We start from the raw sequence: 25523 nt of genomic DNA on the forward strand, positions 1-25523 counted from the left end.
GAGCCGTGTTTAAAGTCCACCTCTGGGGAGCACACAGATCGAGAGTGCCCGATAGTCCCGTCCCTGTCCTGCCTCACATCCGGCCGGTGGGCTGAGGACCTGGACTTCCTGGGACACCGGCGGGGGCTGGGGAAGAGGACTCTGCCTTTCTACCCGTCTAAGATGAAGCCAGCCGTCAGCTTCTTGGTTTTATGGCTCAGCCTGGGAGGGGGCCTGGCTCAGAGCGACCCCAGCCCCAAGGCAGAGGAGTCCTATTCCGACTGGGGCCTCCGGCACCTCCGGGGCAGCTTCGAGTCGGTCAACAGCTACTTTGATTCCTTTCTGGAGCTGCTGGGAGGGAAGAACGGAGTCTGTCAGTACAGGTGCCGATACGGTGAGTGGGCGGTTTCTCTTCCTGTAAAAGCGGTCAGGGGGACCCGTCACGGGGACCCATCAGCAGCCCCAACGGGCCGCAGTCAGTCACCCACTCTCCACCTCTTGGGTGGTGTTTGCAGATTGAGCAAGTAAAAATGCTGGACAGCCAGTGAGATCGGAAACTCAAATAAACAACTAATGTTGTCAAGTGTGTCCAGTGAAATATTTGAGATCTACTTCTCTGGAGAAATCATCTGTGGTTTATCTGGAACTCCAATTTCACTGAGCTTCCTGTATTTTATCAGGGAAACCTTCCCAGGGGCGGTCTTACTCTGCTTGTTGGGAGGCAGAGAAAGGCTGCAAGGAGTGGGAAGAGGGAGCTGAGGGTCTCTGAGGACTTGTTAGAGATGAAAAAGACAAGCATAGCTTGGGAGGGAATTCTGCCAGGAAGTGAGACTTATTCTGTGTCTCTAAAAGCTTGGAAAAGATTCTGCCTTACCCTGCTGCAGTTCACACCTTCCTCTGGGCATCAATTTGCCAAGTCTCCCTAAGTAGAGGTTCCTGCCCTGCTGCCCCAGTCAGCCACGGTAGCAGGGGTTGGGGAGGCTTGCTGCCCACCCGGGATTCCAGGTGCTGTTCCTCAAACCAAGCACCAGAAGCAGAATTGTGGGTCAGTGGGAGCTGGTACCCGTTTCTTGCCTCAGTTGCAAACAGGGTGAATGAAAGCCAGGGTACACATCAAGCTCCCCAAGAGGAGCCCCTGGGGCCAGTCCTCCCTTGGTTCTGCTCAGAAGTCAATCAAAACAAGGGAAACAGAATGTAGAGCCCTGGGCCTCCCACAGGTGAGGTGGTGTGATTTCATTAGTGGAGGAAAAATGTTTTTAAATGTGGTGCTGGGGATTGAACCCAGGTCTTGCGCTTGCTAAGCACAGCTCTACCACTGAGCTGTCCTCTCAGCCTGAGAATGCTTTTGGAGTTGACAGTCCCATTAGTTTGGTGGTGTCATTTATCCAGTGTTTCCTCATGGGATTCGAGTTGACAATGGCAAGCCAATAATTTAGCCCAGCAACAAAACAGGCTTGAGAAATATTCTCTCCAAACACTCAACAGATAAAACCCCGCTTTCCAGAAACAAACAAAAAAAGCTACATACTTGGATTCACCACTAGCAGGAGAGAAGGTTTCCTTACACACTTAAAGGTAACTGAGAGAGAATGGTTAACCATTGCTTCAGGACCCAAAGTTTTGTAGTAAAGAAGTTTTAACCATATAGTGACACAAGGGTTAAAAACGACACTGCATTTCAGTGAAAATTTCACAGGCTAGCAGCCTGGTCTGTATGTGGATCCACCTGGACCCTGAGCCACAGACTCATCCAGGGTGGGTTGAAAATGCAGAAGCCCGGTGTCTGGATTACATGGCCCAGTTTGTACTGATGAGGCAGGAAAGGGTTAACCCACTCCAGGCATTTGAGCCAACACAGGTGTTTTCACTAATATCTGTGGCTTAGCAAATAGATTACAGCTTTTTTTTTTCTTTAGGATATCTAGAACCAAACCCTCTTCTAACAAAATGGTATCAAAAGATTTTATCAAACTTTTGTGGCAGCCTCTAGCCTGCCTCGGCCCAGGTCAGCAGCAACTGGTGGGGGATGGGAACAGTCAACAGAGAGAAAACAGAAGGCAAATAACTGCACTCACTCTGTGCAAAACAGAACCCGCTCAAGGAGAGGCCCAAAGCCACTTAGGAAAACAGGGGTTTAAGCCTTGTTACCTTTGGAACCCCGGGGAGCTGAGGCCGGGGAGACTGTGCCCAAACAGGACAGAATATCTTCCCAAGTTGATTGTGAGTCAAGCAACAGGTAACACCCAATCACGGTGTCCCAGGTTCTTTTTAGTTTGCTTTGTGACATACCTCGTGCACAAGGCCTCTCTCTCTCTGAAGCGTGGTTCCCACGTTTGCGGCTGTCTGGACACTTCCCACACCCCCTGCCCCAGGGCTCATTTAAACAGTTGGCCCCACCCCCTAACGTTTCTGGTTGGTGGGTGTGGCCAGATAGTTGGCGTTTCTGAGGATTTGCACCTTAAGTGGTCCTGATGCTGCAGGTCCTGGGTCCACAAGGAAAAAAAACAAAAAACTGCTTTAATAACTGAGTTCACCAGAAGGAACATTTTAGCAACAGCGTACCAGAAAAAGACACGTTACTTCTGATAGGTGCTTTTCACTGTGTGAAGCAGTGGTTCTCCATCAGGCTACACATTAGAATCAGCTGGGGAAGTGTTTTTTTTAAAACGATCTGACACCAAACCAGTTAAATCAGAACTTCTGTGGGTTGGACTCAGACATCAGTATTTTAACTGGAGATTCGTTTTCAAGGTGACTTAAAGGACAAGGTAAAAGAGCACACTATTCCAAGATGTCACTCTCAGACAATGCCGGCGGCTAGGTTAAACTATTTAAGCAGGTCAAGGTGGGTTTGTATTCTGGCAGCCCATTGTAGCTTGTTCACATAGCTTTCCACACTTCATGTAGTTAAAGCAATTCATTTCCATGTCAACACACAAAAATCGTACTTAAAGGACTGGGCTATAAATGTGATGAGAGGGCTGGGGTTGTGGCTCAGAGGTAGAGCCCTTGCCTCGCACGTTCGAGACCCTAGGTTCAATTATCAGCACCACATAAGAATAAATAAGTGAAATCAGGTATTGTGTCCAACTGCAATTAAAAAATATATTTAAAAAAGATATGATGAGATTCAGTAGCATACACAGCACAGATGGTATTAAGGGGATCTATTACCAGTAGACAAGATCTCCTTGAGAATCATTTTTGAAAATATATATTTCTTTTCTTACACCAGAGATATTCTGTTCCAGTAGGTCTGTTGTAGGACCTTGGAGCCCCACTTTTTTGGGGTAGAACCCAGCACCTCACACATGCTAGGCATGTGGTCTACCACTGAGCTGCACTTTTAACAGTGATCCTTGAATCAAACTTTGAGAAATTCTAGTAACAAATAATTCATGAGTTTGAATTTGGGGGGAAAATCCTATTGCTGGTTACTTTGGGCAATTTTCCTAACTCTTTTAATCTCAGTTTCCTCATAGGTATTAAAAGAATATTAATAATATTACCTATCTCACAAGGTTATTGTGAGAATTAAAGATAGTATATAAGGAATTATTGGTATGTATGGAGAATGGTAGGTCTCCAAAACATTTTATAAATATCATCAGAAAGACAGTAGCAAACAGGTTCACTGCATTCAGGTTCTTCCCCAAGTCCCAGTGGCTGAACAGAATCCCCTCAGCTTCTGGGGAGAAATGCCTTGAAGCAATGACAATTTAAATGTTCTCTGTCCTACAAAGGTCTCTGGAGAAGGGTGGTTGGAGCAGAGTTTCTGTGCCTTGTACATACTGTTCACACTGTCACACTTTAATAAAAGGACCTTGAGATGAATTCTTCTTAGATTTAGTTCTAAGGGGGAAAAAATCTTCAAAGTATCTTTAAACATCAATCTTTTTTTTTTTTTTGGTTGACAGATAGTGTCTACTTATGAAATGCAATATGATGTTTTGATAAATGAGTATTTTGTAGAAAGACTCATTCAAGCTGATTAACATACTCATCCCCTCACCAACCTATTTTTTTATGGTGAGAATATTAACAACCTGTTCTTTTCACAAGTTTGAGATCTACAGTACATCGTCATTAGCTGTGGTCATCATGATGGACCATAAATCACTAACCCATCCCTTCTGCATAAATGGAACTTTGTACCCTTTTATCAACATCTCCTTTGTCTCCATTCCTCCCCCCACCCCACTCCTGCAACCTCTGGTCACCTCCTTTCTACTCTGTTTCTATGAGATCAATTTTTATTTTTAGGTCACATACTAGGAAGATCATATACTGTTTGTCTTTCTAGCTTATTCCACTCAGTATAATGTCCCCCAGCTTCACACATGTTGTGAATAATGACAGGATTTCCTTTTATAAAGCTGAGGAGTATTTTATTATGCATATGCACCAATTTATTTTTTATCCAGTCATCTGTTGATGGATACTTGGTTAGCTCTCATATCTTGGCTATTGTGAATAAAGCTGTAAGGAACATGGTAATTTTAATTCCTTTGGATATATACCAGTTGTAGGATTTCTGGATTATATGGTAGTTCAACTTTCAGGTTTCTGAGGAACCTCACCAATGGTGTACCTCCTCACCAACGTTTGGTATCCATTGTCTTTTCTATAATGGTCATTTTAAGTCCTTCGTTGTGGTTTTAGTTTGCCTTTCCATGGTGACTGGAGAGGCTGAGCATCTTTTCATGTACTTGTTGGCCATTCTTTTGAGAAATGTCTGTTTATATCCTTTCCCATGCACAAGTCAGGTTATTTGTTTTCCTGCTCTCGTGTTGTTTGGATTCCTTTTACTATTTTGAATATTAGCTCCTTATCAGATGTAAGGCTTGCAAATATTTTCTCCCAATCTTCAGATTGTCTCTCCGTTCTGTTAATTGTTCCCTTTGCTGTCCAGAAGTTTTTTAGTTTGTTGCAAGTCAGCCTTTTTGTTTTGATTTTTAGAGACAGCTTTATCTGCTGAAATCTTAAATTTTTATGAAGTGTGAGTTTGTGTATTTTAAAAGGAATGAATTCACAGCCTTCAACAGATTCTCCAGGGGATTCAAAGCCTTGGAAGCACATATATTGCCCCTGTGCTAAGGTGGCCAACCTCCCAGTTGGCTGAGGTTAGAGAGGGTTGGAAGCTCCTGGGCTGGGGGCCTTTCAGTACTAAACAGGGAAAGCCCCAGGCAAAACAGGCCAAGTGGGTCACCCCACCTCCTGCAGTGGCTTAGTCCATTTTAGCGATGGAAACACAGAGTCCATTGTACCTGCTTTGATCTGTCAGTGTGTCAGGCTGAGTTCAAGTGCTTCTGGGGGCAGGAAGCACTTGAGGAGCTTCCTCTCCAGCACCTCTGCGGGAACCAGCTGGGTGGGGAGAATGGATCCAGCCTTTTGGAAGGTCACAGTCACTACCCTTGACTTGGGACGGAAAGCCCCACAAGTTTTTACTGTTCATTTCAGCGATGAAACTGAATGGAGCGAGGCTGGCCCAGGAGGCGATGCGCGTGGCTGGACGGAGAGCCTGGGTTTCATGGCTAACTCTGCCCCCACCCTCCCTCCTGTTTGTCTTTCAAGTCTTTATGGTGTTTCGCTTTATTCAGAAGGTTTTAAATTTTATGAGATCAAATCAAGTCTCTTTCTTTACAGCCTCTGAGTTCTAGTTCTTGATTACAAAACCATCCTCACTTTAAGATTGTAACAGCAGCCATAGCTAATACATAAGAGATGAATGTGGCTGTGTTCCAATAAAATTCCTTTATGGGCACTAACATTTGAATTTCATATAACTTTCACATGTCATAAAATATTATCCTTGTCTTGACTTTACCCCCCAACTATTGAAAAATAGAAAAACCACTTTGAGTTGGCAGGTTACATGAAACAGGCAGTGGCCTGGGCTTAGCCATCACTTGCCAACCCCAAAAGTAGCATTGCAAGTTGCCAGCCCACTGCTCCTGTAAACAGTCTGAGCCAGAAAATAAAAGCAGGTTGTGGATATAGCACATTATTGATGCTTAGACTTAAAGCATCAAGCTGTAAACCACTCAACTATAATTTGAGGATCTGGTATATTATTTCTGCCTAGACTCAAACCATCCTCTTTTGTTTTTACACTAACAATCTTCTCTCTTAAGTAGAATTCCTATAGTTAACATTAAATATTAACAGAAAATATTAAATATAATAAAAATAATCTTCACCACCTGCAGGCCAGATAGGAATTTCATTCCATTATCTTTTTTTTGGGGGGGGGTGGCAGATACTGGGGATTAAATTCAGGGCACTTGACCACTGAGGCACATCCCCAGCCCTATTTTGTATTTTCTTTAGAGACACTGAGGTACTTAGTGCCTCGTTTTTGCTGAGGTTGGCTTTGAACTCACGATCCTCCTGCCTTAGCCTCCTGAGCTGCTGGTATTACAGGCGTGCGCCACCACACCTGGCTATTCCATTATCTTTCAGACTGTGATATTAGAGTTTTATCTGTGTGTTCTCAGGTGCAGAAAGACCAAGGGTAACCCAGGAAACTGTAGGAATGTGCTGCCAATGCCCTTTACTAGCAAAGCTATTAAAAAGACGCCACATTGTCAAATTTAGATATTTGTCTATCTGTTTAAATTTTTCTTCCTGCCTGGTGTGGCAGATCCTTCTGTAGTCCCAGCTACCTGGGAGGCTGAGGCAGGAGGATCACTTAAGCCCAGGAGTTAGAGGCTAGCCTGAACAACAATAATGAAACCCTGTCTTAAAAACAAAATAAAACAAACAACAACAACAAAAAAAAAACAACTTAAGAATTTTCTTTCTGGTATCTATAAACACAGTATATGTAGACTATTTGTAAAAGAATAATCTGAAGAAAAATTTAAAACATTAAAATCACTGTAGTCTCACTTCTAAAAAATAATCACATTTAATTGTGTGGCGTGGTGTGGTTGTTTTCATGTGTGTAATTTGATTATAAATTTTGCTTAATATACTCTACCTATTCCCCCAATCCCTGTGCCCCCTGCCCCACACGGCAGGCTAATGGCACTATCAATGGCAAATGACATTTCTCAAGAACTTTAACAGTACTACTGGGATGGCTGGTGGGCTGGCAGACTCCAGTATTAAGTCCATTACCAATAACAAGAAACACTGGATTGAAAAGAAACATCAAAAACAGTACACGCTCAAACTAGAATGAAGTAAAGGGAAATATTCAAGTCCCCAAAACAAAGAGAATTAAAGCTGAGCTGGAGAACAGGAGACGTAGCTACTGTCCCCCTCAGATTTTTTTAGTGGGGAACACAGGAGACACCACAGGACTTTATTGATCAACTGTAACCTTCACCTGTGAGATGGGGAAGCGGAACCCAACAGCCTGCAGGGAGCTGAGCGACTGAGTCACAGCCCAGTCTGTTTAAAAGGGATTACAGAGCTGGGCGTGGTGGTGCAGTCCTGTAATCCCAGTGGCTAGGGAGGCTGAGGCAGGAGGATAGTGAGTTCAAAGCCAGCCTCAGCAAAGGCCAGGCACTAAGCAACTCAATGAGATCCTGTCTCTAAATTAAAAAATATACATATATAGGGCTGGTGATGTGGCTCAGTGGTTGAGTGCTCCTGAGTTTAATCCCCAGTACCCCCCAACCCCTCAAAAAAGGGATTTTAAAAGCTCCACCCAGTGTTCCAAGGAAGCCTCCCATCTACCTGGGGCTGCAGGTGGAATAAAGAATACCTATAAAATGTCACCACTCCAGGCATGTCTGTGCACATGTGAGGAGTCTGAATTCATACAGAATGTAAAAGTGTCCGGTGTGACCATGCCCAGCCAAGCAGTTGACATAAATACTGATGTCCCATCTACCTTGGCCCTCTCGGGGCCACAGAAGCATTGAGGAATACTCTCTAGTTGACCCAGGACACAGCGATTCCCCCAGAAAACCAAGCCTACTGAAAATGAGCTCCTATTTAAAAAACTATGCCCATGTGAGAGAATCTATAGACACTAAAAATATGAGACTTGGCATCCCAGGGATTGAAGATAATATTATAATAAGAACATTTGCAGTTATTAAAGAAATAAGAGAAATAGAAATTATGATTTTAATAGAATTCAATGAAAATGAACACACAAATTTAAAAGAATCAAATAGTACTCTTAAGAAATGAAAGTTATAGTTTTTAAAAGAAAAATCTCAGTGGGTGAGTTAAATAGCAGGATTAGCCAATTTAAAGAAAATTAGTCAAACGGAAAAAGCATTTCATGAAGATTGCCAATGCACAGAGAAGAAATGAAAGTACATATATGAAAAAGATGAAGACTATGAAAAAGAAATTAAGACACATGAAGGACAGGATGAAAAAGATTGAACATTCTGAATAAGAGGCCCTAGAGGTCTATACCTAAAGGACTTAAAATCAGCACACTACAGTGACACAGTCATATCAATGTTTATAGCAGCTCAATTCACAGTAGCTAGACTATGGAACCAACCTAGGTGTCCCTCAATAGATGAATGGATAAAGAAAATGTGATATATATACTTAATGGAATATTACTCAGCTTTAAAGAGAAGTGAAATTATGGTATTTGCCAGTAAACGATTGGAGTTGGAGAACATCATGCTAAGCGAAATAAGCCAATCCCACAAAACCAAAGGCCGAATGTTTTCTCTAATATGTGGATGCCAATTAACAATATTGAATTGTGGTCCTCTTCTTGTATTCTCATGTAGTAAAGAGAGGTGGGGGAGGTGGGGGTGAGGGCCACTAGGGAAGAATATCATTACCTTAGATTAGGTAGAGGGAAGTGATAGGAGGGGAGCAGAGGGGATGTGGGGACAGGAAAGATAGTAGAATGAAACAGCCATTATTACTGTCTGTATATATGTGACTGCATGACCATTATGATTCTGCAACATGTACACTCAGAAAAATTAGAAATTATATCCCATTTGTGTATGATATCTCAAAGTGCATAAATGCATTCTATTGTCATGTATAACTAATTAAAACAAATATTTTTTTAAGAGAGGCCCAAGAGGAAAAATTAAATACAAAGAGGAAAAGAAAATATTTATGCTTGTGGTACAAATTTTCCAGAATTCAAAGACACTCAGGTCTTCAGATTGTTCCAAGCAGGATAAGGAGAAATACTCCACATCTAGGTTCACTATAGTGAAATTATGAGGCTGTAGGAAACTTGCAGCCAGTGGGCTGGGGTTGTGGCTCAGTGGTAGAGCACTTGCCTAGCATGTGTGAGGTACTGGGTTCAATTCTCAGCACCACACAAAAACAAATAAATGAAACAAAGGTTCATCAACAACTAAAAAAGAGAGAGAGAGGAAAGAAAACTTGCAATCATTGTGCACTGCTGGTAAGAATAAAAAAATTATATTGTTTTTATGGAAAACAGTCTATTGTTTCCTCAAAAAGTTAAACAGAGACTTTACAAGCCAGGAATTCTGCACCATAGATCTGTAACCCAAAGAATTGAAAACTGATATTTTTTAATATTCATTTTTTAGTTGTAGGTGGACACAATACCTTTATTTTATTTTTATGTGATGCTGAGGATCGAACCCAGTGCCTCACGCATGCTAGGTGAGCACTCTACCACTGAGCCACTCCCCAGCCAGAAAACTAATATTTAAGCAAAATTTTTACACAGTTTTTCATAGCAGCACTATTCATAATGGCCAAGAGGTAGAAACAATCCAAATGTCCATTAATGAATTAATAAACTGTGGTAAATGTCATAAAATGGAATATTAGTCAACCATACTAATACATAATACAATATAGATGAACTTTGAAAACATTATGCTAAGTGAAAGAAGGCAGGCACAGAATAGACATGTTCCATTTCATCTATTTGAAATATCAAGACAGATAAATCTGCCGCGTGTAATGGCACATGCCTGTCATCTCAGTGGCTCGGGAGGTTGAGGCAGGAGTATCAGGAATTCCAAGTCAGCCTCAGTAACTGAGCAAGGCCCTTAGCAACTCAGCAAGACCCTATCCCTAAAATATACTTTTAAAAAAAAGGGGGTTGGGGAATGTGACTCAGTGGTAACCCCACCCCGACCTCCCCCTTCAATCCCCGGTACCAAAAAAAAAAAAAAATCCACAGAGACAGAAAGCAGATTAGTGGTTTCCAGGGGTTGGGGACAGGGGCAAATGAGGCGTGTAATGGAGTGCATTTGTGTCCCTGTCCCTGACAAATTCATATGTTGAAACTCTAATCCCCAGTGGGGTTGTATTATGGGGCACAGCCTTTGGGAGGTAATGAGGTATGGATGAGAGTGAGACCCCAAGATGGGATTAGTGTCCTTAGAAGAGAAAGTGGGCCTAGCTCTCTCTTTACTACATGAGAATACAACAAGAGGACCACAGCCATCCTCAAACCGGAAAGAGGCCCCCCTCAGACACTGAGTCTGCGGGCACCTGATCTTGAAATTCCCAGCCTCCAGATTTTTTTTTTTTTAAGCATATAAAGCAGGGTTTATTTTTAAAAGGAGTAACAAAGACTCCTCCAGGGAGAAGTCCGAGGCTTCCTTTGTTCTCCTGCTCTCTTCCCCTATCTCTCTCCTTCCTGCCTAGAAGACTAGGCCCAGGCAATGCTTGATGGCTCAGTGGGGTAGCCAGAAGGTGGGACAAGTGGACTGAAGGGGACTGGACAGGATGGAGCAGCCCAGGACACATTAATTAACAACCTTGTAGCTCCCTGTAGGGAGAGGCAATTCCTAGGAGCAGAGGCAGGCTTTTTTTTTTTCCCCAAAAAATTATTTATTCTTAAGTTTTAGGTGGACACAATATCTTTATTGTGGTGCTGTGCATGCTAGGTGAGCGCTCTACCACTGAGCCACAACCCCATTCGCAGGGCAGGTTCTTGTAAAGGGTGGAGGAAGGGCTCTTTCAATCCCTCAGAGGACAGTCTCCAACTTCCCAGACTCCCTCAAAATTGGCCTCCTTGATCCAACCCCAGCCTCCAGAATTTTGAGGAATAAATTTCTGTTGTTTAGGCCATCCAGTCTAAACTTTTATTTGTTATGGTATTTTTATTATAGCACCCCAAATTGACTGAGAAAGGGAATGACAGTTTCATGGCTACAAGGTCTCCTTTGGGAGTGATGGAAATGTTTGGAATTACAGGCAATGGTTCTACAACGTTGTGAATGTAATGAATTGTATACTTTAAAATGTATTTTTGCCGGGTGCTGTGGTGCACGCCTGTAATCCCAGTGGCTCAGGAGGCTGAGACAGGAGGATCATGAGTTCAAAGCCAGCCTCAGCAATCGCAAGGTGCTAAACAGCTCAGTGAGACCCTGTCTCTAAATAAAACACAAAATAGGGGTGGGGATGTGGCTCAGTGGTTTAGTGCCCCTGAGTTCAATCCCTGGTACCCCCCCCCAAAGAAATTTTTATGTTACATGATTTCATCTCAATAATAAATAGATTTCATCAAGAAAGTAGAAAACAAAAAAAGATACCACACAGAATGGGAGAAAATATTTGCAAATCATATATCTGAAAAGCTCTTGTTTACAATGTATATAAAGAATTCTGACAACTCAATAGTTAAAAGAAAAATAACACAATTATAAATTGGATAGAAGATTTGAATAAATATTTTTCCAAAGAAGATATGCTAATGGCCAATAAGAATATGAAAAGATGCTCAACATAATTAATCATTAGGGAGAAGCAAATAATAATTACCATGAAACACCACTTCATACCCACTAGGGTGGCCATTATCAAACAGATAGATAATAACAAGTGTTAGAATGTAGAGAAACTGAAACCCACACACATGGCTCATGGGAATGTAAAAATGTAGCCACTGTGGAAAACAGTCTGTTAGTAACTCAGAATGTTAAATAGTGACCTTATGACCAGCAGTCTCACACCTATGGAGAAAAGAAGTTTATGTCCACGCTAAAACCTGTATCTAAATATTTGTAGCAGTATTATTCATAATAACCCAAAGTGAAAATAATCTGAATGTCCATTAACTGAAGAATGATTAAACAATGTGGTCTGTCTATATAATGGAATAATTTTTGGCAATAAAAAGAAATGAGGTACTGAAACTGTCACGTGGATAAACCCTGAAAACATTATGTTAAGGGAAAGAATCTAGAAACAAAAGGCCATATTCTGTATGATGTAGTTTATGTGAGATGACCAGATCATTTTTTTTAAGAGAGAGAGAGAATTTTTTTAATATTTATTTTTTAGTTCTCGGCGGACACAACATCTTTGTTGGTATGTGGTGCTGAGGATCGAACCTGAGCCGCACGCATGCCAGGCGAGCGCGCTACCGCTTGAGCCACATCCCCAACCCCAGAAGTCACAGTTTTTTTATAATCTTATCTTAGAAGCACATACCTCCAACTCTGCCATATTCTCTTGGTCACACAAATTAATCCTGTGACAATACACAGGGTATGAACCCCAAAACATGGGGCTCATTGGGGACAACGTGGACCACAATCTTGGACATCTTGGACCTCATGTTGTACCATGGCATCAAATACCCAAGCATACTGTAGCAGGAACGGCTTATTGTCCCCTAATATCCATTCTTCCCTTTTCTGTAGTAATAAGATCCTCCTCTCAGTGTTCTGCTAGGTTCCTGGCTGTTTATATTGAATGAAGACTTCATTTCTTAGCCCACCTTTCCAACTAGGAGTTGCCATTTGATTAAGGTCTAGCCAAAGGGAAGTAGGAGGAAGTGACGTGTGTAATGTTCAAAAGTATGTTTATTAAAGAGGAGAACTAACCCTTCTAACTCCTTCCACCCTCTTGCTGGTCATATGGACATGGAGCGGGCAGTGAGGTGCCATCTTGGATAGGAGAGCCAGGACAACACACACTAAGGCTGGTAGACCAGAAATCTAGAAGCAGCCTGGATTTCAGAAAAGTACAGATTTCCCATACTAGCCTGATTAGCCTTACTCCTGGATGACATTTTTTTAATATTTATTTTTTAGTAGTATTCAGACACAATACCTTCACTTTATTTATTTATTCTTATGTGGTGCTGAGGATTGAACCCAGGGCCTCACACGTGTTAGGCAAGTGCTCTACCACTGAGCTCCAGCCCCAGCCCGTGGATGAGATTTTCTATCTTGTGTGAGGCTCTAAATAATACAGGTATATAAGAGATAAAATGGAAATATGGAGAAATTCATAATACTCTATTGAAGGACTAAAGGAAGAATTAAGTAAAGAGGGCAGTACTATGCTCATGTTTAGAAGACTGAATATCCTAAGAAGTCCATTGTCTCCAAATTAATCTATAAGTTCAATGGATTTTTAATCAAAATCTTGACAATATTTCTTATATGATTTATTAAGTTGACTCTTAAACTTCATATGCAAGAGTGAAGGTCCAAGAATAATCCTGACAATTTTGAGGACTATGAAGGAGGGAACAATTTAAAAGCACAGACTTATTATTTAAAAATTAAAATAGGAAGATTGGTGCAAAGGGGCTTCAACTGTACCCAAACCTGCACCCATGCCTTAATTTAAATAAGGTTGGCAAATGCGAATGTGTATTATGTTTATAATGCTGAGCAGATGAGTGTCTATTTCTCTGATTTTTTTATTCAGTTTTGAAACATTTCATAAATATGTTTATGAACAATTTAAAATAAAAATACCTGGTGGAAGAATATTAAAGAAAACCAACCTACCTGTCATGTGCCTCACTCTGAGAATTCATTCTTATGGTGTTTGCTCAGTCTTGGGCTTCGTCTTGCATCTCCTAAAAAGAGTCAGAGGCATGGCCAGGTGCAGTGGCCTGTAATCCCAGCCGCTCAGGAGGCTGAGACAGGAGGATCTCAAGTTCAAAGCCAGCCTCAGCAACGGAGCAAGACCCAAAGCAACTCAGTGAGACCCTTTCTCTAATAAAATATAAAATAGGGCTGGGGATGTGGCTCAGTGGTTGAGTGCCCCAGAGCTCAATCCCTGGTAACTCTCTACCCCCGCAAAGAGGCAGAGATGTAGTGAAACCTTTGGAGACAAACAGGAAATCTGAATTTATACCTATTTCCCGTACTTACTATATGATCTTAGATAAGTATGCAACTTTTTAATCTTCATTTTCCTTACTGGGATAATGGGTTAAAATGCTCATTGCAGATGATTGTCATGAAGTCACCTCAGGTCAAGATTATTTTTACCTGTTATGATCACCACTGACACATGTGACAAAGCTTCTCTCTGCACATTTACAAATCACGGAACAACTCAAAAGCCATGTAGGAGAAGCCAAGAAAGTCAGAACTTTAAGACTTCTGGAGTCTGGGGTTGTGGCTCAGCGGTAGAGCATTTGCTGAGCATGTTCAAGGCACGTGGGTTCTATCCTCAGTACCACATAAAAATAAATAAATAAAATGAAGGCATTGTGTCCAACTACAACTAAAAAAAATATTTTAAAAAAAGACTGTTTCTGCTTTGTTCAATGATTCAAATGCCTAAAATATTGCACTGGATGTTTTCTTTGCTTTGTGATTAATATCATTTGGTTTATTCTTATTGAATCTTACTAAACTTCTTCAACTCAGTCTTTTTTTTGGTACTGAGGATTGAACTTAACCACTGAGCCACATACCCAGCCCATTTTTATATTTTACTTAGAGACAGGGTCTCACTGAGTTGCTCAGGGCCTCTCTCAGCTGCTGCGGCTGGCTTTGAACTCACGAACCTCCTGCCCCAGCTCCCGAGCCTCTGGGATTACAGGCATGTGCCACTGCTCCTGGCCTCAAGTTAGTCTTTTTGTTTTCAATACTTTTTTTTTAGTTGTAGTTGGACACAATACCTTTATTTTACTTATTTTTTATATGGTGCTGAGAGAATCAAACCCAGGGCCTCACACGTGCTAGGTGAGTGCTCTACCACTGAGCCACAACCCCAGCCCATCAAGTCAGTCTTAAATGCTTTTGCAATACTGTTAAAATTCCGATTCCGTGAGCATGTGACCAGTTGGTGTTCCACTCATAAAGGCCTATGGTTGTATAGCAGCCAGAGGAATTTGAAACCATGAAGTTAGCTTGCTTTTGCCATAAGCCTTCAATGCCATGTACTGGAGAAACATTAGAACTAAAAATTGTTATTAAATAAGTACTCATAAAATTCTTTGGGATTAGCAGAGAATTTTTCTGAAGTTTTTTCTTTTATGACATCATCCTTGTCATCACCTATTTAATATGAATATCTGGTGAGGAATGATAACTTTTAAAGGAAAAACAGAATATGCTTTTAGAAAATCTTTACCTAAGGAATGTTCCCAAATATTTGATTTCTAAATATTTCTTCCTGCTTCTTTCCTCTCTTGCCCCTGCTAGGAAAGGCACCAATGCCCAGACCTGGCTACAAACCCCAGGAGCCCAACGGCTGCAGCTCCTATTTCCTGGGTCTCAAGGTACCAGAAAGTGTATGTACTGACTGCATTACATCTTGGTTGGTTGGGTTTAACTAAGAATAATCCAAGAGATATTGCTGATGGAAGTGATCATTTATGAAGTCTCACTGGGTAACATAATTAGGTATTTTTAATTAGATCTGGGGGAAGGGAGAAAATTCTCAAAGAAGATATCTGATTTCCTTATCTCAGAGGTAACTGTCCCTCAGGTAAACCTCTGATAGTGGATTAGAACTTTGAAATCACCACTGAAAACATTATCCCACACTTGGGGTATCAAAACATCATTTAAAATAGATCTGACAAGTTTGAGTTATTTAAATTAAATTAATGAGCCATTTCAGTGATGTCCTGGTACTGCTACTGAGAGCTGGTTATTTTAATTATATCAGTCTGACTTTTGCAAGCCGCTAATTTTACATTGATAGTGTCAACTCAGCTATGTTTGGAATATTGACATCAAAGAAATGTGCAGTTGTACCCCCAGCTACTTGCTAAATGTTTATTAGGACACCACTGATTCTTTCACAAACTGTCGGCCCCCCTATGTTTCCTTTTAGACTTTTTAGGAGCTCTTCTACCTTCTTTATTATAGAAGAGGAAGTTCATGTAAAATGTAGCTAGAGGGATTTCCTAATAAACTGAGTTTGCATTGTGTCTTAATAAGGCCACACTTTATTTTTCTACTGACTTAAAGATTTTACTTTGCAATAATTTTCTTTCTTTTCTTTCTTTCTTTTTCTTTTTTTGGTAGTGGGGATTGAACTCAGGGACACTTAACCACTAAGCCACATCCCCAGATCTTTTTTGTATTTTATTTAGAGATAGGGTTTCACCGAGTTACTTAGAGCCTCACTAAGTTGCTGAGGCTGGCTTTGAACTCGTGATCCTGGGCCTCAGATTCCAGAGCTGCTGGGATTACAGGTGTGCACTACCACATCCAGCTCCTTTGCAATAATTTTCTAAGCAGCATAATGTTTATTCTTCTAATTAAAATGCTGCTCACCTGTGTGACATTTCATACAAATTATAAAAGAATCCCCTTTCCTCAATATGATTTTCATCTATATGTCAGAAGCACATCTTAATATACTGATTTTGTTAGAAAAAGAATTTTGACTGCCACTGACTACATTTTCTTTATAAACATATAAATCCATATGTCTTGGGGAACCTTCCCCAAGATATCCATCCCTTCTGTCCTGCACAACCTGGGTGCCCAGCCTTGTCAACAACCATTAGAAAGTTATGAACACCAATGTTCTTAGAAATTTTCTTTGAAAATTCTTTCAAATACATATTTATATTACAGAAACCATGCATTTCTGGCTATCAATTTAATAGGTAGAAAATGAGTCCTGGTTATTTATAAAACTAACAACTAAAAAAACAAGCAGTATAACTCCTTGGTATTTATCCTAATGAATTAGTCTGCATATTTGATACATGCATATCCATGTTTATAGCAGCACAATTCAGAATAACGAAACTGTGAAACCAGCCTAGGTGTCTGTCAACTGATGAATGGATAAAGAGTTTTATTTGTATGTAAAGAAAAATAAAATTATGTCATTAACAGGAAGATGTACGAAATTAGAGACCATTATATTAAGCAAAATAAGCCAAATCTGAAGGTCAAGGGTCATATGTTTTTTCTCGTAGGTGGAAACTAGTATAGGGAAAGAAAGGTGTGGGGTGGGGATCTCATAAAAATCTAAGGGAGATTAGTAGAGGAAAGGGGCCAGGGAGTGGGAAGGGCTGGGGAGTGATATTGGCCAAAGTGGTACTGTTACATTGTGTGCATGTACAAATGTGTAACAACAAACCCCATCATCATATACAACTATAATGCACAAATTTGAAAGTGGAAAAAAATAACAAGTGGTATGCACTCTATTATTTAGAACTAGTTCAAGAACTCCAATTAAATCAAATTGAATGATGGTTACTAAAAGAACGATCAAGGCTTGCTGTCAGAGAAAAATGCCTGTTTATTGAGGAACAGCTCTGAATATTTATAGAGGGGGGGGGGAGCGTGTGGTTTGACAGTTGGCATGGGGTGCTTTTTGATTGGTGGGTAAGGATCAGGAGAGCCAGCAGGGATAGTCTAGTATGATTGGTGGGTAAGGATCAGGTGAGCCAGCAAGGCTAGTCTGATTGGTGGGTAAGGATCATGTGAGCCAGCAAGGCTCACCATTGGAAGGCAGGATCATGTGACCCAGCAGGGCTCACCATTAGATGGCTCTTCTTGGGGGATGGGGAAGTTAGTCTTTGGAGCTGGGGCGACTCCCAACAGTTACTATAGTCATCTAATACACAGCTGCTTCCATCTTATGTATTTTTAGTTGAGGGGAGAGGGACTGAAAGAACCATCAGGGTTCGTTGCCGTTTATTGAGGAACAGCTCTGCATATTTATAAAGCTGGGGGTGGTTTGACAGTTATGACAGTTTAATGGTTGAAGGGTTTGACAGTTGGCATGCGGTGCTTTCTGATTGGTGGGTAAGGATCATGTGAATCAGCAGGGCTAGTCTGATTGGTGGGTAAGGATCATGTGAACCAGCAGGGCTAGTCTGATTGGTGGGTAAGGATCATGTGAACCAGCAGGGCTAGTCTGATTGGTGGGTAATGATCATGTGAGCCAGCAGGGCTCACCACTGGACGGCTCTTCTGGGGGCGGGGGGGATGGGGAAGTTAGTCTTTGGAGCCAGGGTGACTCCCAACAGGGACAGCAAAATCCTTTACCTTAGGTATCAGATAATGGGAGTTTATCCAGAATTGTAGCATCCAGATCTTTGCCTCATCTAATGTGTTAGATTAACTCTTAATGTGATAACATTTTTCAGCTTAAAAGGGCATTTTTAATGGCTAAAGTCCTTGTGCTGCATTAGATATAGAAAATGGAATAAAGATTCAAATAAGAGAACATTTGGGCTGAGGTTATAGCTCAGTGACAGAGCACTTGCTTGGCAGGTGTGAGGCACTGGGCTAAATTCTCAGCACCACATATAAATAAATAAATAAATAAAATAAAGGTACTGTGTCCATCTACAACTAAAAATATTTTTAATTTTTTTGTTTGTTTTGTTTTTTTGGTGCTGGGGATCAAACCCAAAGCCTTGTGCATGCAAGGCAAGCACTCTACTAACTGAGCTATATCCCCAGCTCCTTAATTTTTAACATTTAAGTATAACTTAGAGGAAAGGATCTATAATCACTGGATATTCACTCCTCACCCATACCCTGGAGCCAGATTTACTCAGTTCCCATCCAAGTCCAAGTCTAATTTATTAGAAAAACTGCAAAAGATTCTGAAATGCTCCACTTACATCAAGATACACTTTTCCCAATCCTTTATACATCACAGAGTGATTACTCTTCTTAGGTCACTTTTTTAATCATGTCTCCTCCTTGCTCAAGATTCCTTATCAAATCTAACTAGTTACTTTGGAAGTCCAGGCTATCCATCAACTTGACCTTCTTCCTAATTAAAAAAAAAAAATTTGTTTTGTTTTATTTTGTGGTGCTGAGGATCAAACTCAGGGCCTAACACATAGTAGGCAAGTGCTCTAGTACTGAGCTACCCCAACAGTCTGAAAAGGTTTTTAAATATACATGCACCCATATACGCACGCGCACGTTATTGCCTGCTAAGATGTTTGAGACCTAAATTGATTTGCTCTCATATGATCTGCTCATTTATCTATCTTCTGTATCCTAAGTCAGTCCTCGTCTCTAAAAATCCTTTCTATCTTCTTTTAAAACCATCTAAAAATAAATTCCTTTTTCATAACTCTAAGAGTGGCATTCAATGACCTTAGTTACTTAGGCCACAACATTCAGAGTTGTTTATAGAACACTGTGTGTGTGTGTGTGTGTGTGTTTACGTAATGTTATTGTTTGACCACAGTCCACTTTGTTGTATGGGATGGGTCCTTGAGAAATACTGATGAGCTCTTTTTTTTTTTTTCTGATTCACAAAGTTCTTTATTTTTTTTTATTTGTTCTTTTTAGATATACATGACTCTAGAGCATATTTTGACATATTGTACATACATGGAGTATAACTTATTAGGAGCTCATTCTTATGGTTATACATGATGTGGCATTTCATTGGCTGATGATCTCTTGATGGAGGAATTTTTTAATACTTTCTTAGTCTTGGACTCCTTTTCTCAAGCACAATCTTAGATGGAAATGTTAACCTAAGTGTTTATGGAATTTGGAGGCCCAGTGACTCTGTGCTCTTGACTTTCCTTCTGGCTTCTGTTTTCGTCACTGTAGCTGCCTGCAGGCTTGAAAATTACTGATATCTCTAGAGAAAAAGATAAAAAATGGGCCCAGCATTGTTTGTTAAACTAATAAACAAATAATAATCCAAACCTAGCAGCCCAGGCCCCTCAGGCTGTCCTACTCGGCCACTGGAGTTTCTGAATCCATCTGAATATGTAACAGCATTTGAGAACTGGATCAGTCCCAAGCTGGGTGAGGTTTTCTAAGGTCTTTGGTCTAAACGTGGCACTTTTGTCCTTCTCTTTTTCTTCTTCCCTTTTATAGATGGACTTGGGCATTCCAGCCATGACCAAGTGCTGCAACCAGCTGGACGTCTGCTATGACACTTGCGGTGCCAACAAATATCGTTGTGATGCAAAATTCCGATGGTGCCTGCACTCGATCTGCTCTGACCTTAAGCGGAGCCTGGGCTTTGTCTCCAACGTGGAAGGTAGGTGTCTTAAGGACATTCACTGGTGACAGGGTTTTGATCTTGTTTCACACAGAGAGGTGGCCAGGGCCCCCTTTACAGAAAGAGATTGCCAGGGCTCATGGAGCTTGCTCTCTGGAACACAGGACTATGCAGGAAGAGTGAGGGAAGATTCTGGGCACTTGTTCACAAAAGTGCTTTGCTGTCCTGCCCAGGGGCTGCTGGCGCTGCTTCTGGTGGCAGGACCACACCAGAGCCTTCCCAGAGAAATAAAAGTCTGCCCTTGAAGACAGGAGGAAGAGTTGCCCAACTGGACTGGGCTATCCACTCCACTGCTAAATAATTTTCCACATAAAGAGTCATGCTGCATAACAGGACCACTCAATTTGCTTTAAGCCCTTTTATATATATATTCAACAGGGTAGGAATTTTTTTGAAAACTTTTTTTAGGAGTAAAGGCTTCTATGTGCTTTAGAATCATTATTTTTAAGTACTACTTAGCTACTCCGTTTCCAGCACTGACTCTGTGATTTTATTTCCCTAGTTTTAATCTCTCAGCTTCTGAAGCCAAGACATTATATCCAGGTATTATTATTTTATAGTTTTAGATGGTAAAGTTTGAAATGCAGGCTTATAAAGCTGGCCTCATACCACAGAGCATGCCAGCAGGAGAAAGACTCTTGGATCGATGTCTGGAGTGTAGTCCTAGATTGAAAGTGCAAGGACCTGAAACCGTGAATAATTAATTGGGCCCTGTAAAAGGGACAGTCACTCTAGCCTGCATTTACTAAGGGTGAAAAGGAAGCTGCTGTTAATCTCAGGTCGGGTCAAGTGACTCCTCCAAGCCATGTCCTATTGATTTTTTTCTCCTAAAAATATCTCCTTGAAATCCCACTTGCCTGGTTGCTGCAGATTAACCCAGTCTCCCATCCAGTCTGTTCTATCCACTGGGATCCGCACTATTTTTATAGCATGTGAATCTGATCATCTCAACATGCCCCCACCCTGCCTCTCCTGTTAAAGTCTTTCAGTAGTCTTCTCTTGATAGGTGGCACTTTCCTGTTCAGCCCTGGCTCACCTCCTCCACCAATACTTTGGATATTCAGGATTTCTCTCCTGACAGCTGCCACTGCAAACCACTTGAGTTGGTGACCCTAACCTTTCTGCCCCTCTGCTTGGAACACCCTGACCATCTATCTATTTGTTGGTGGTGTTGAAACAGCTTTTTTAAGCTATAATTCATATACAACTCCCTCACTTAAAATGCTTGTCAGTATTTTCACAGAATTATGGAATCAGCCCTACAACAAGTTTCAGAACATATTCATCACCTCAAAAAGGCACTTCATAGCTATTAGTGATCTCTCCCCAAACTGCCTGCTCAGCTCAGGGCAACCAAGAATCTACTCTATAGATTTGTTTATTCTGACATTTCATTTAAGTGGAAGAAGGCAATATGCAGTCTTTCGTGACCGACTTCTTTCATTTGGCAAGGTTTATCCATGTTGTACAAAGTATCAGTATTTAAATCTTTTTTAATTGCTGAGTAATATTTCATTGTATGGCTTTAACATTTAAAAAAAAATCCAGGGGGCTGGGGATGTGGCTCAAGCGGTAGCCCGCTCGCCTGGCATGCGTGCGGCCCAGGTTCAATCCTCAGCACCACATACAAACAAAGATGTGTCCGCCGAGAACTAAAAAAAATAAATAAATATTAAAAATTTAAAAAAAAATCCATGTACCCATCAAATGATATTTGGGTTATTTCCATCTTTTGGCTAAACTACTGCTGCTATGAACATTGATGTACAAGCTTTTGTGGGGAACTATGTTTTCATTTCTCTTGGGAATATAACTAGGAGAGAAATTGCTGGGTAATAGAATAATTCTATGTTTAATTATTTGAAGAATTGCCAACTGTTTTACCAAATAACTGCACCGTTTTATATTCTCACCAGCAATGTATAAATGTTTGCATCTTCACCAACATTTGTTATTATCTGTTTTTTTTTAATTATAGACCCTAGTGCTTGTGAAGTAGTATCTCATTGTAGGTTTTTTAAAATATTTTTTTAAGTTTTACATGGACACAATATCTTTATTTTGTTTATTTATTTTTATGTGGTGCTGAGGATCGAACCCAGGGTTTCACACGTGCGAGGCGAGTGCTCTACCACTGAGCCACAACCCAAGCCCCGTTTTTTTTTTTTTTTAATATTTGTTTTTTGGTTAGACACAATACCTTTATTTTGTTTATTTATTTATTTTTTATGTGGTGTTGAGATCGAACTCAGGGCCTCGTGCATGCTAGGCCAGCGCTCTACCACTGAACCATAACCCCAGTCCCTCATTGTGGTTTTGATTTGCACCTCGGTGGCAATTAATGATGTCAAGCATCTTTTTCTGTGCTTACTGACCACTGCTTATATGCTTAGGAGAACTGTCTATTCAGATCCTTTGACCCTTTGAAATTGGGTTTTTAATTTTTGTATTATTGAGTTATAAAAGTTCTCCAAGTTCTTCTTCAACAGATACGATCTGCAAATATTTTCTCCTATTTTTTTCTCATTTTCTTGATGGTATTATTTGCAGCACAGAAGTTTTAAATTTTGATTAAGTTCAACTTATTTATTTATTTTTCTTTAACCACTTGTACTTTGGTGTCCTGTGTAGTAATAAGGGTGCCTACCCAATGTCCAGAAGATTTACTGGTGTTTTCTTAGAGATTCATTGTTTTAGCTGTGGTCTGTGATCTAGTTTGAGTTAATATTTGTTTATGGCATGAGAAAAGGTCTGGCTTCATTCTTTTCTATGTGGACATCCAGTTGTTAAAGCATCATTTGTTGAAAAGACTGTTCTTTCCCACATTAAATTGGTCTTTGCACTCTGACAAAAATCAAATGATAATAAATGTAAGGACTTATTTCTAGACTTTTAATTCTAGTCCATTGATCCATGTCAGTGCCACTCTGTCATTATTACTATATGATTGTAGTAAATTCCACAATCAAGATTCATGCACGTTGAAGCATGTTTCAGGACTTCATTTCCCTGATCATTCTTAAAGTTGAAACTTGCTCTGAGATGCCTTCCCTCAGAACCCTTGCCCCCAAAAGATTAGAGACCTTTGCTGGCGGCTCCCACACCGCCTTGGGGTTACTTTCATCATGGTGTAGTGGAACTCTCTGTGGACCTGCCCATCCTGTCTACCTCTTGGTGAGGTCCTTGAGTTGGGGATGATACCTTTTGTCTGTGTATCCCTGGCCCCTAAGAGAGTGGCTGACAGACATGTCATGCACTCAAGTGTTTTTCAATAGGAGAATGATTGAACTTACTTGAACAGGGAAAGCTACAGGAAAACAGTGGCAGTGTTATCTGAGGGAGTATCTTGGGAAACAGTGAACGTAGTGGCACTGGAGATTCCGATTACTAACACCTCAAAGTGTTTTCTGCTTTATTGGAATGGATGGTTGTTTTTCTAAAACAAGTCTCTCTTAAATGTCTGCTTTTCCTTTTAATTCTGTATTCAGATGACTGCCCCCACTTTGACATGAAGCCCAGAGAGTATCATGTCATCTTTGAAAATACACTGTCCCCTCACAATGATACCACTAGGGATAGTCCTCCGTGTTCACCTTTATATTTCTCTTCATCTTTTTCAAGTAGCCTGTGATTCTCTGGCTGACACCGTGTTCAATACTGTATGGACCTTGGGCTGCCGGCCCTTTATGAATAGCCAACGGGCAGCTTGCATCTGTGCAGAAGAGGAGAAAGAAGAATTATGAGCATGAACTGATCCGTCCCTGGTTCTGAGTGACCCCACAGCTGTCAAGTCTCAGAGATGCTGACGTGGTAGATGTGTGTCAGCCTTTCTTCCACCAGTTTGGATACCATAAAGCAGGAGAAAGGAAAACAGCAAGTTGAATCACTCGAGGAAAATTGAGAAAGAGATGTGGAGAGACTGCAAACTGTTCTTCACTTGAACTCTGATCTCCCAGCCAAGGCACGGGTGCCTGGGAATTCAGTTCTTAGCTTAAAAATGAAACTACAAGCAAACCCTCCTATCCCTGGACCTGATCCTCACATTCCTAAGTGAAGTTTGGGGGAGTCCAACCAGTTGCAAAGCAGTGACTTTCCTCTGGCCCATGCTTCAGTTGCCAGCCAGCACCTCACGTTTAATAAAGTGTACTTTTTAGAAAACTTGAAGAGATGAATGAATTCCATTATCACTTACCTTTCCATTTCACTTAGAAGAGAACAGAACCCATACCGGTAAGTTCCCCAATGACAACCATGATTTCCACTGGAGCCAAAGAGAGAAAAACAGGGGACGGGGTCAGAGGCTTACCTGATGAAGGCCAGCTGGAATTAGGGCTCTGAGGTGCCAGTTCTTCCTCCATGGCCGCCCCTATTGGTATCCCGGGTATTAAGTGCGGTGAGAGTCATGCTAAGTTCTGAGTTGCACTTGATAGAGCTAGAGGAGGTCCCTGTGACCTGCCGGAGTGAGCTAGCTCCCAGCTGTGACTGGATTAAAATCACACCAATAAAGACTCTCTGGCACTGCTGCCCACACACTGGCGTTTTGCAAATGTTCCTCAGGTGATTGCAAATGCTCTAGCACTGAGCCACAACCAACCCCACCACATGGTTTAAAATGTTTATTTTGCTACAGGATCTCACTAAGTTGCCCAGGCTAACTTAGGACCCTCCTGCCTCAGCCTCCTGAGTAGCTACCACACAGTGCTCAAAGCCTGTTTTTTTTTGTTTGTTGGTTGTTTTTTGTTTGTTTGGTTTTTTACAGCTGTTCAGAACACAGCACACTCACCTGAGCTGATGCTCATGTTGCATTGTCCATAGCAGCTCTTACACGGTGACCACAGAGCCCAGTATTTGTGACAGAGAACCCAGAGCACCTAAAACATTTACCAAGTGTCCCCTGAGAGGAAAGGTTGCTTGCCTCTGATCTGCATTTTACTCCTTTAGCTTCCTTTTGTTAATTCTACCAGCTCCATTAAGAATTATCAACTGTGGCTACTTAAAAAAATGTCTTTTTAATTGAAGATGGACACAATACCTTATTTTAATTTACTTATTTATATGTGGTGCCTCATACATGCTATGCAAGCGCTCTACCACTGAACAGCCCCACCAAGCTGTAGCTATTTTTAAAAGAAAAAGAAGAAACACTTTTCTTGATCTTAAGGTAAGTCATAACATTAGGTGACAAAGCAAGAAATTGGATCTGATGCAGTTTGTGATGTTTATTTCAAAAAAATTTATCAAGCACCTATGAGTAGAAAAAAGAATGATATAATTTTATACCTCTTTCTACTGTCTTACTGACTTAAGGGCATAGAATACTAATTCTCAGGACATAAAGTACTAAACTAATTTTGTTTATAGTTCAATTACTGAACCACTTCAATGCC

The 25523-nt window shown here is 41.0% G+C and overlaps 1 protein-coding gene across 3 annotated transcripts; it reads left to right on the plus strand.

Annotated features, from left to right (window-relative positions):
- Pla2g12b (phospholipase A2 group XIIB) lies at positions 1-24294 on the plus strand. Of its 3 annotated transcripts, none has more exons than XM_040273496.2 (4): positions 1-373; positions 15318-15394; positions 19950-20115; positions 23758-24294. In XM_040273496.2, the coding sequence occupies exons 1-4, from the start codon at positions 163-165 to the stop codon at positions 23877-23879; spliced, it is 576 nt and encodes a 191-aa protein (XP_040129430.1). In that variant the 5' UTR covers positions 1-162; the 3' UTR covers positions 23880-24294. The 3 variants fall into 3 exon arrangements, with proteins under 3 accessions (XP_040129430.1, XP_005325981.1, XP_005325980.1); XM_005325924.5 differs by having other exon boundaries at positions 3-373; positions 15318-15406; positions 23761-24294; XM_005325923.5 differs by having other exon boundaries at positions 4-373; positions 15318-15406.
- The last annotated feature ends 1229 nt before the right edge of the window (positions 24295-25523 follow it).

Source organism: Ictidomys tridecemlineatus, chromosome 1, assembly GCF_052094955.1.
Source record: "Ictidomys tridecemlineatus isolate mIctTri1 chromosome 1, mIctTri1.hap1, whole genome shotgun sequence".
Classification (NCBI taxonomy): domain Eukaryota; kingdom Metazoa; phylum Chordata; class Mammalia; order Rodentia; family Sciuridae; genus Ictidomys; species Ictidomys tridecemlineatus.

Bases quoted from the DNA above. Each gene is read 5' to 3' on its own strand.
- Pla2g12b (XM_005325923.5), top strand. From the start codon at position 163: ATGAAGCCAGCCGTCAGCTTCTTGGTTTTATGGCTCAGCCTGGGAGGG. The intron at 15,407-19,949 runs GTATGTACTGAC...TCCCTTTTATAG, and splicing joins GTCTCAAGGTACCAGAAAGT to ATGGACTTGGGCATTCCAGC. The intron at 20,116-23,757 runs GTAGGTGTCTTA...ATCTTTTTCAAG, and splicing joins CTTTGTCTCCAACGTGGAAG to TAGCCTGTGATTCTCTGGCT.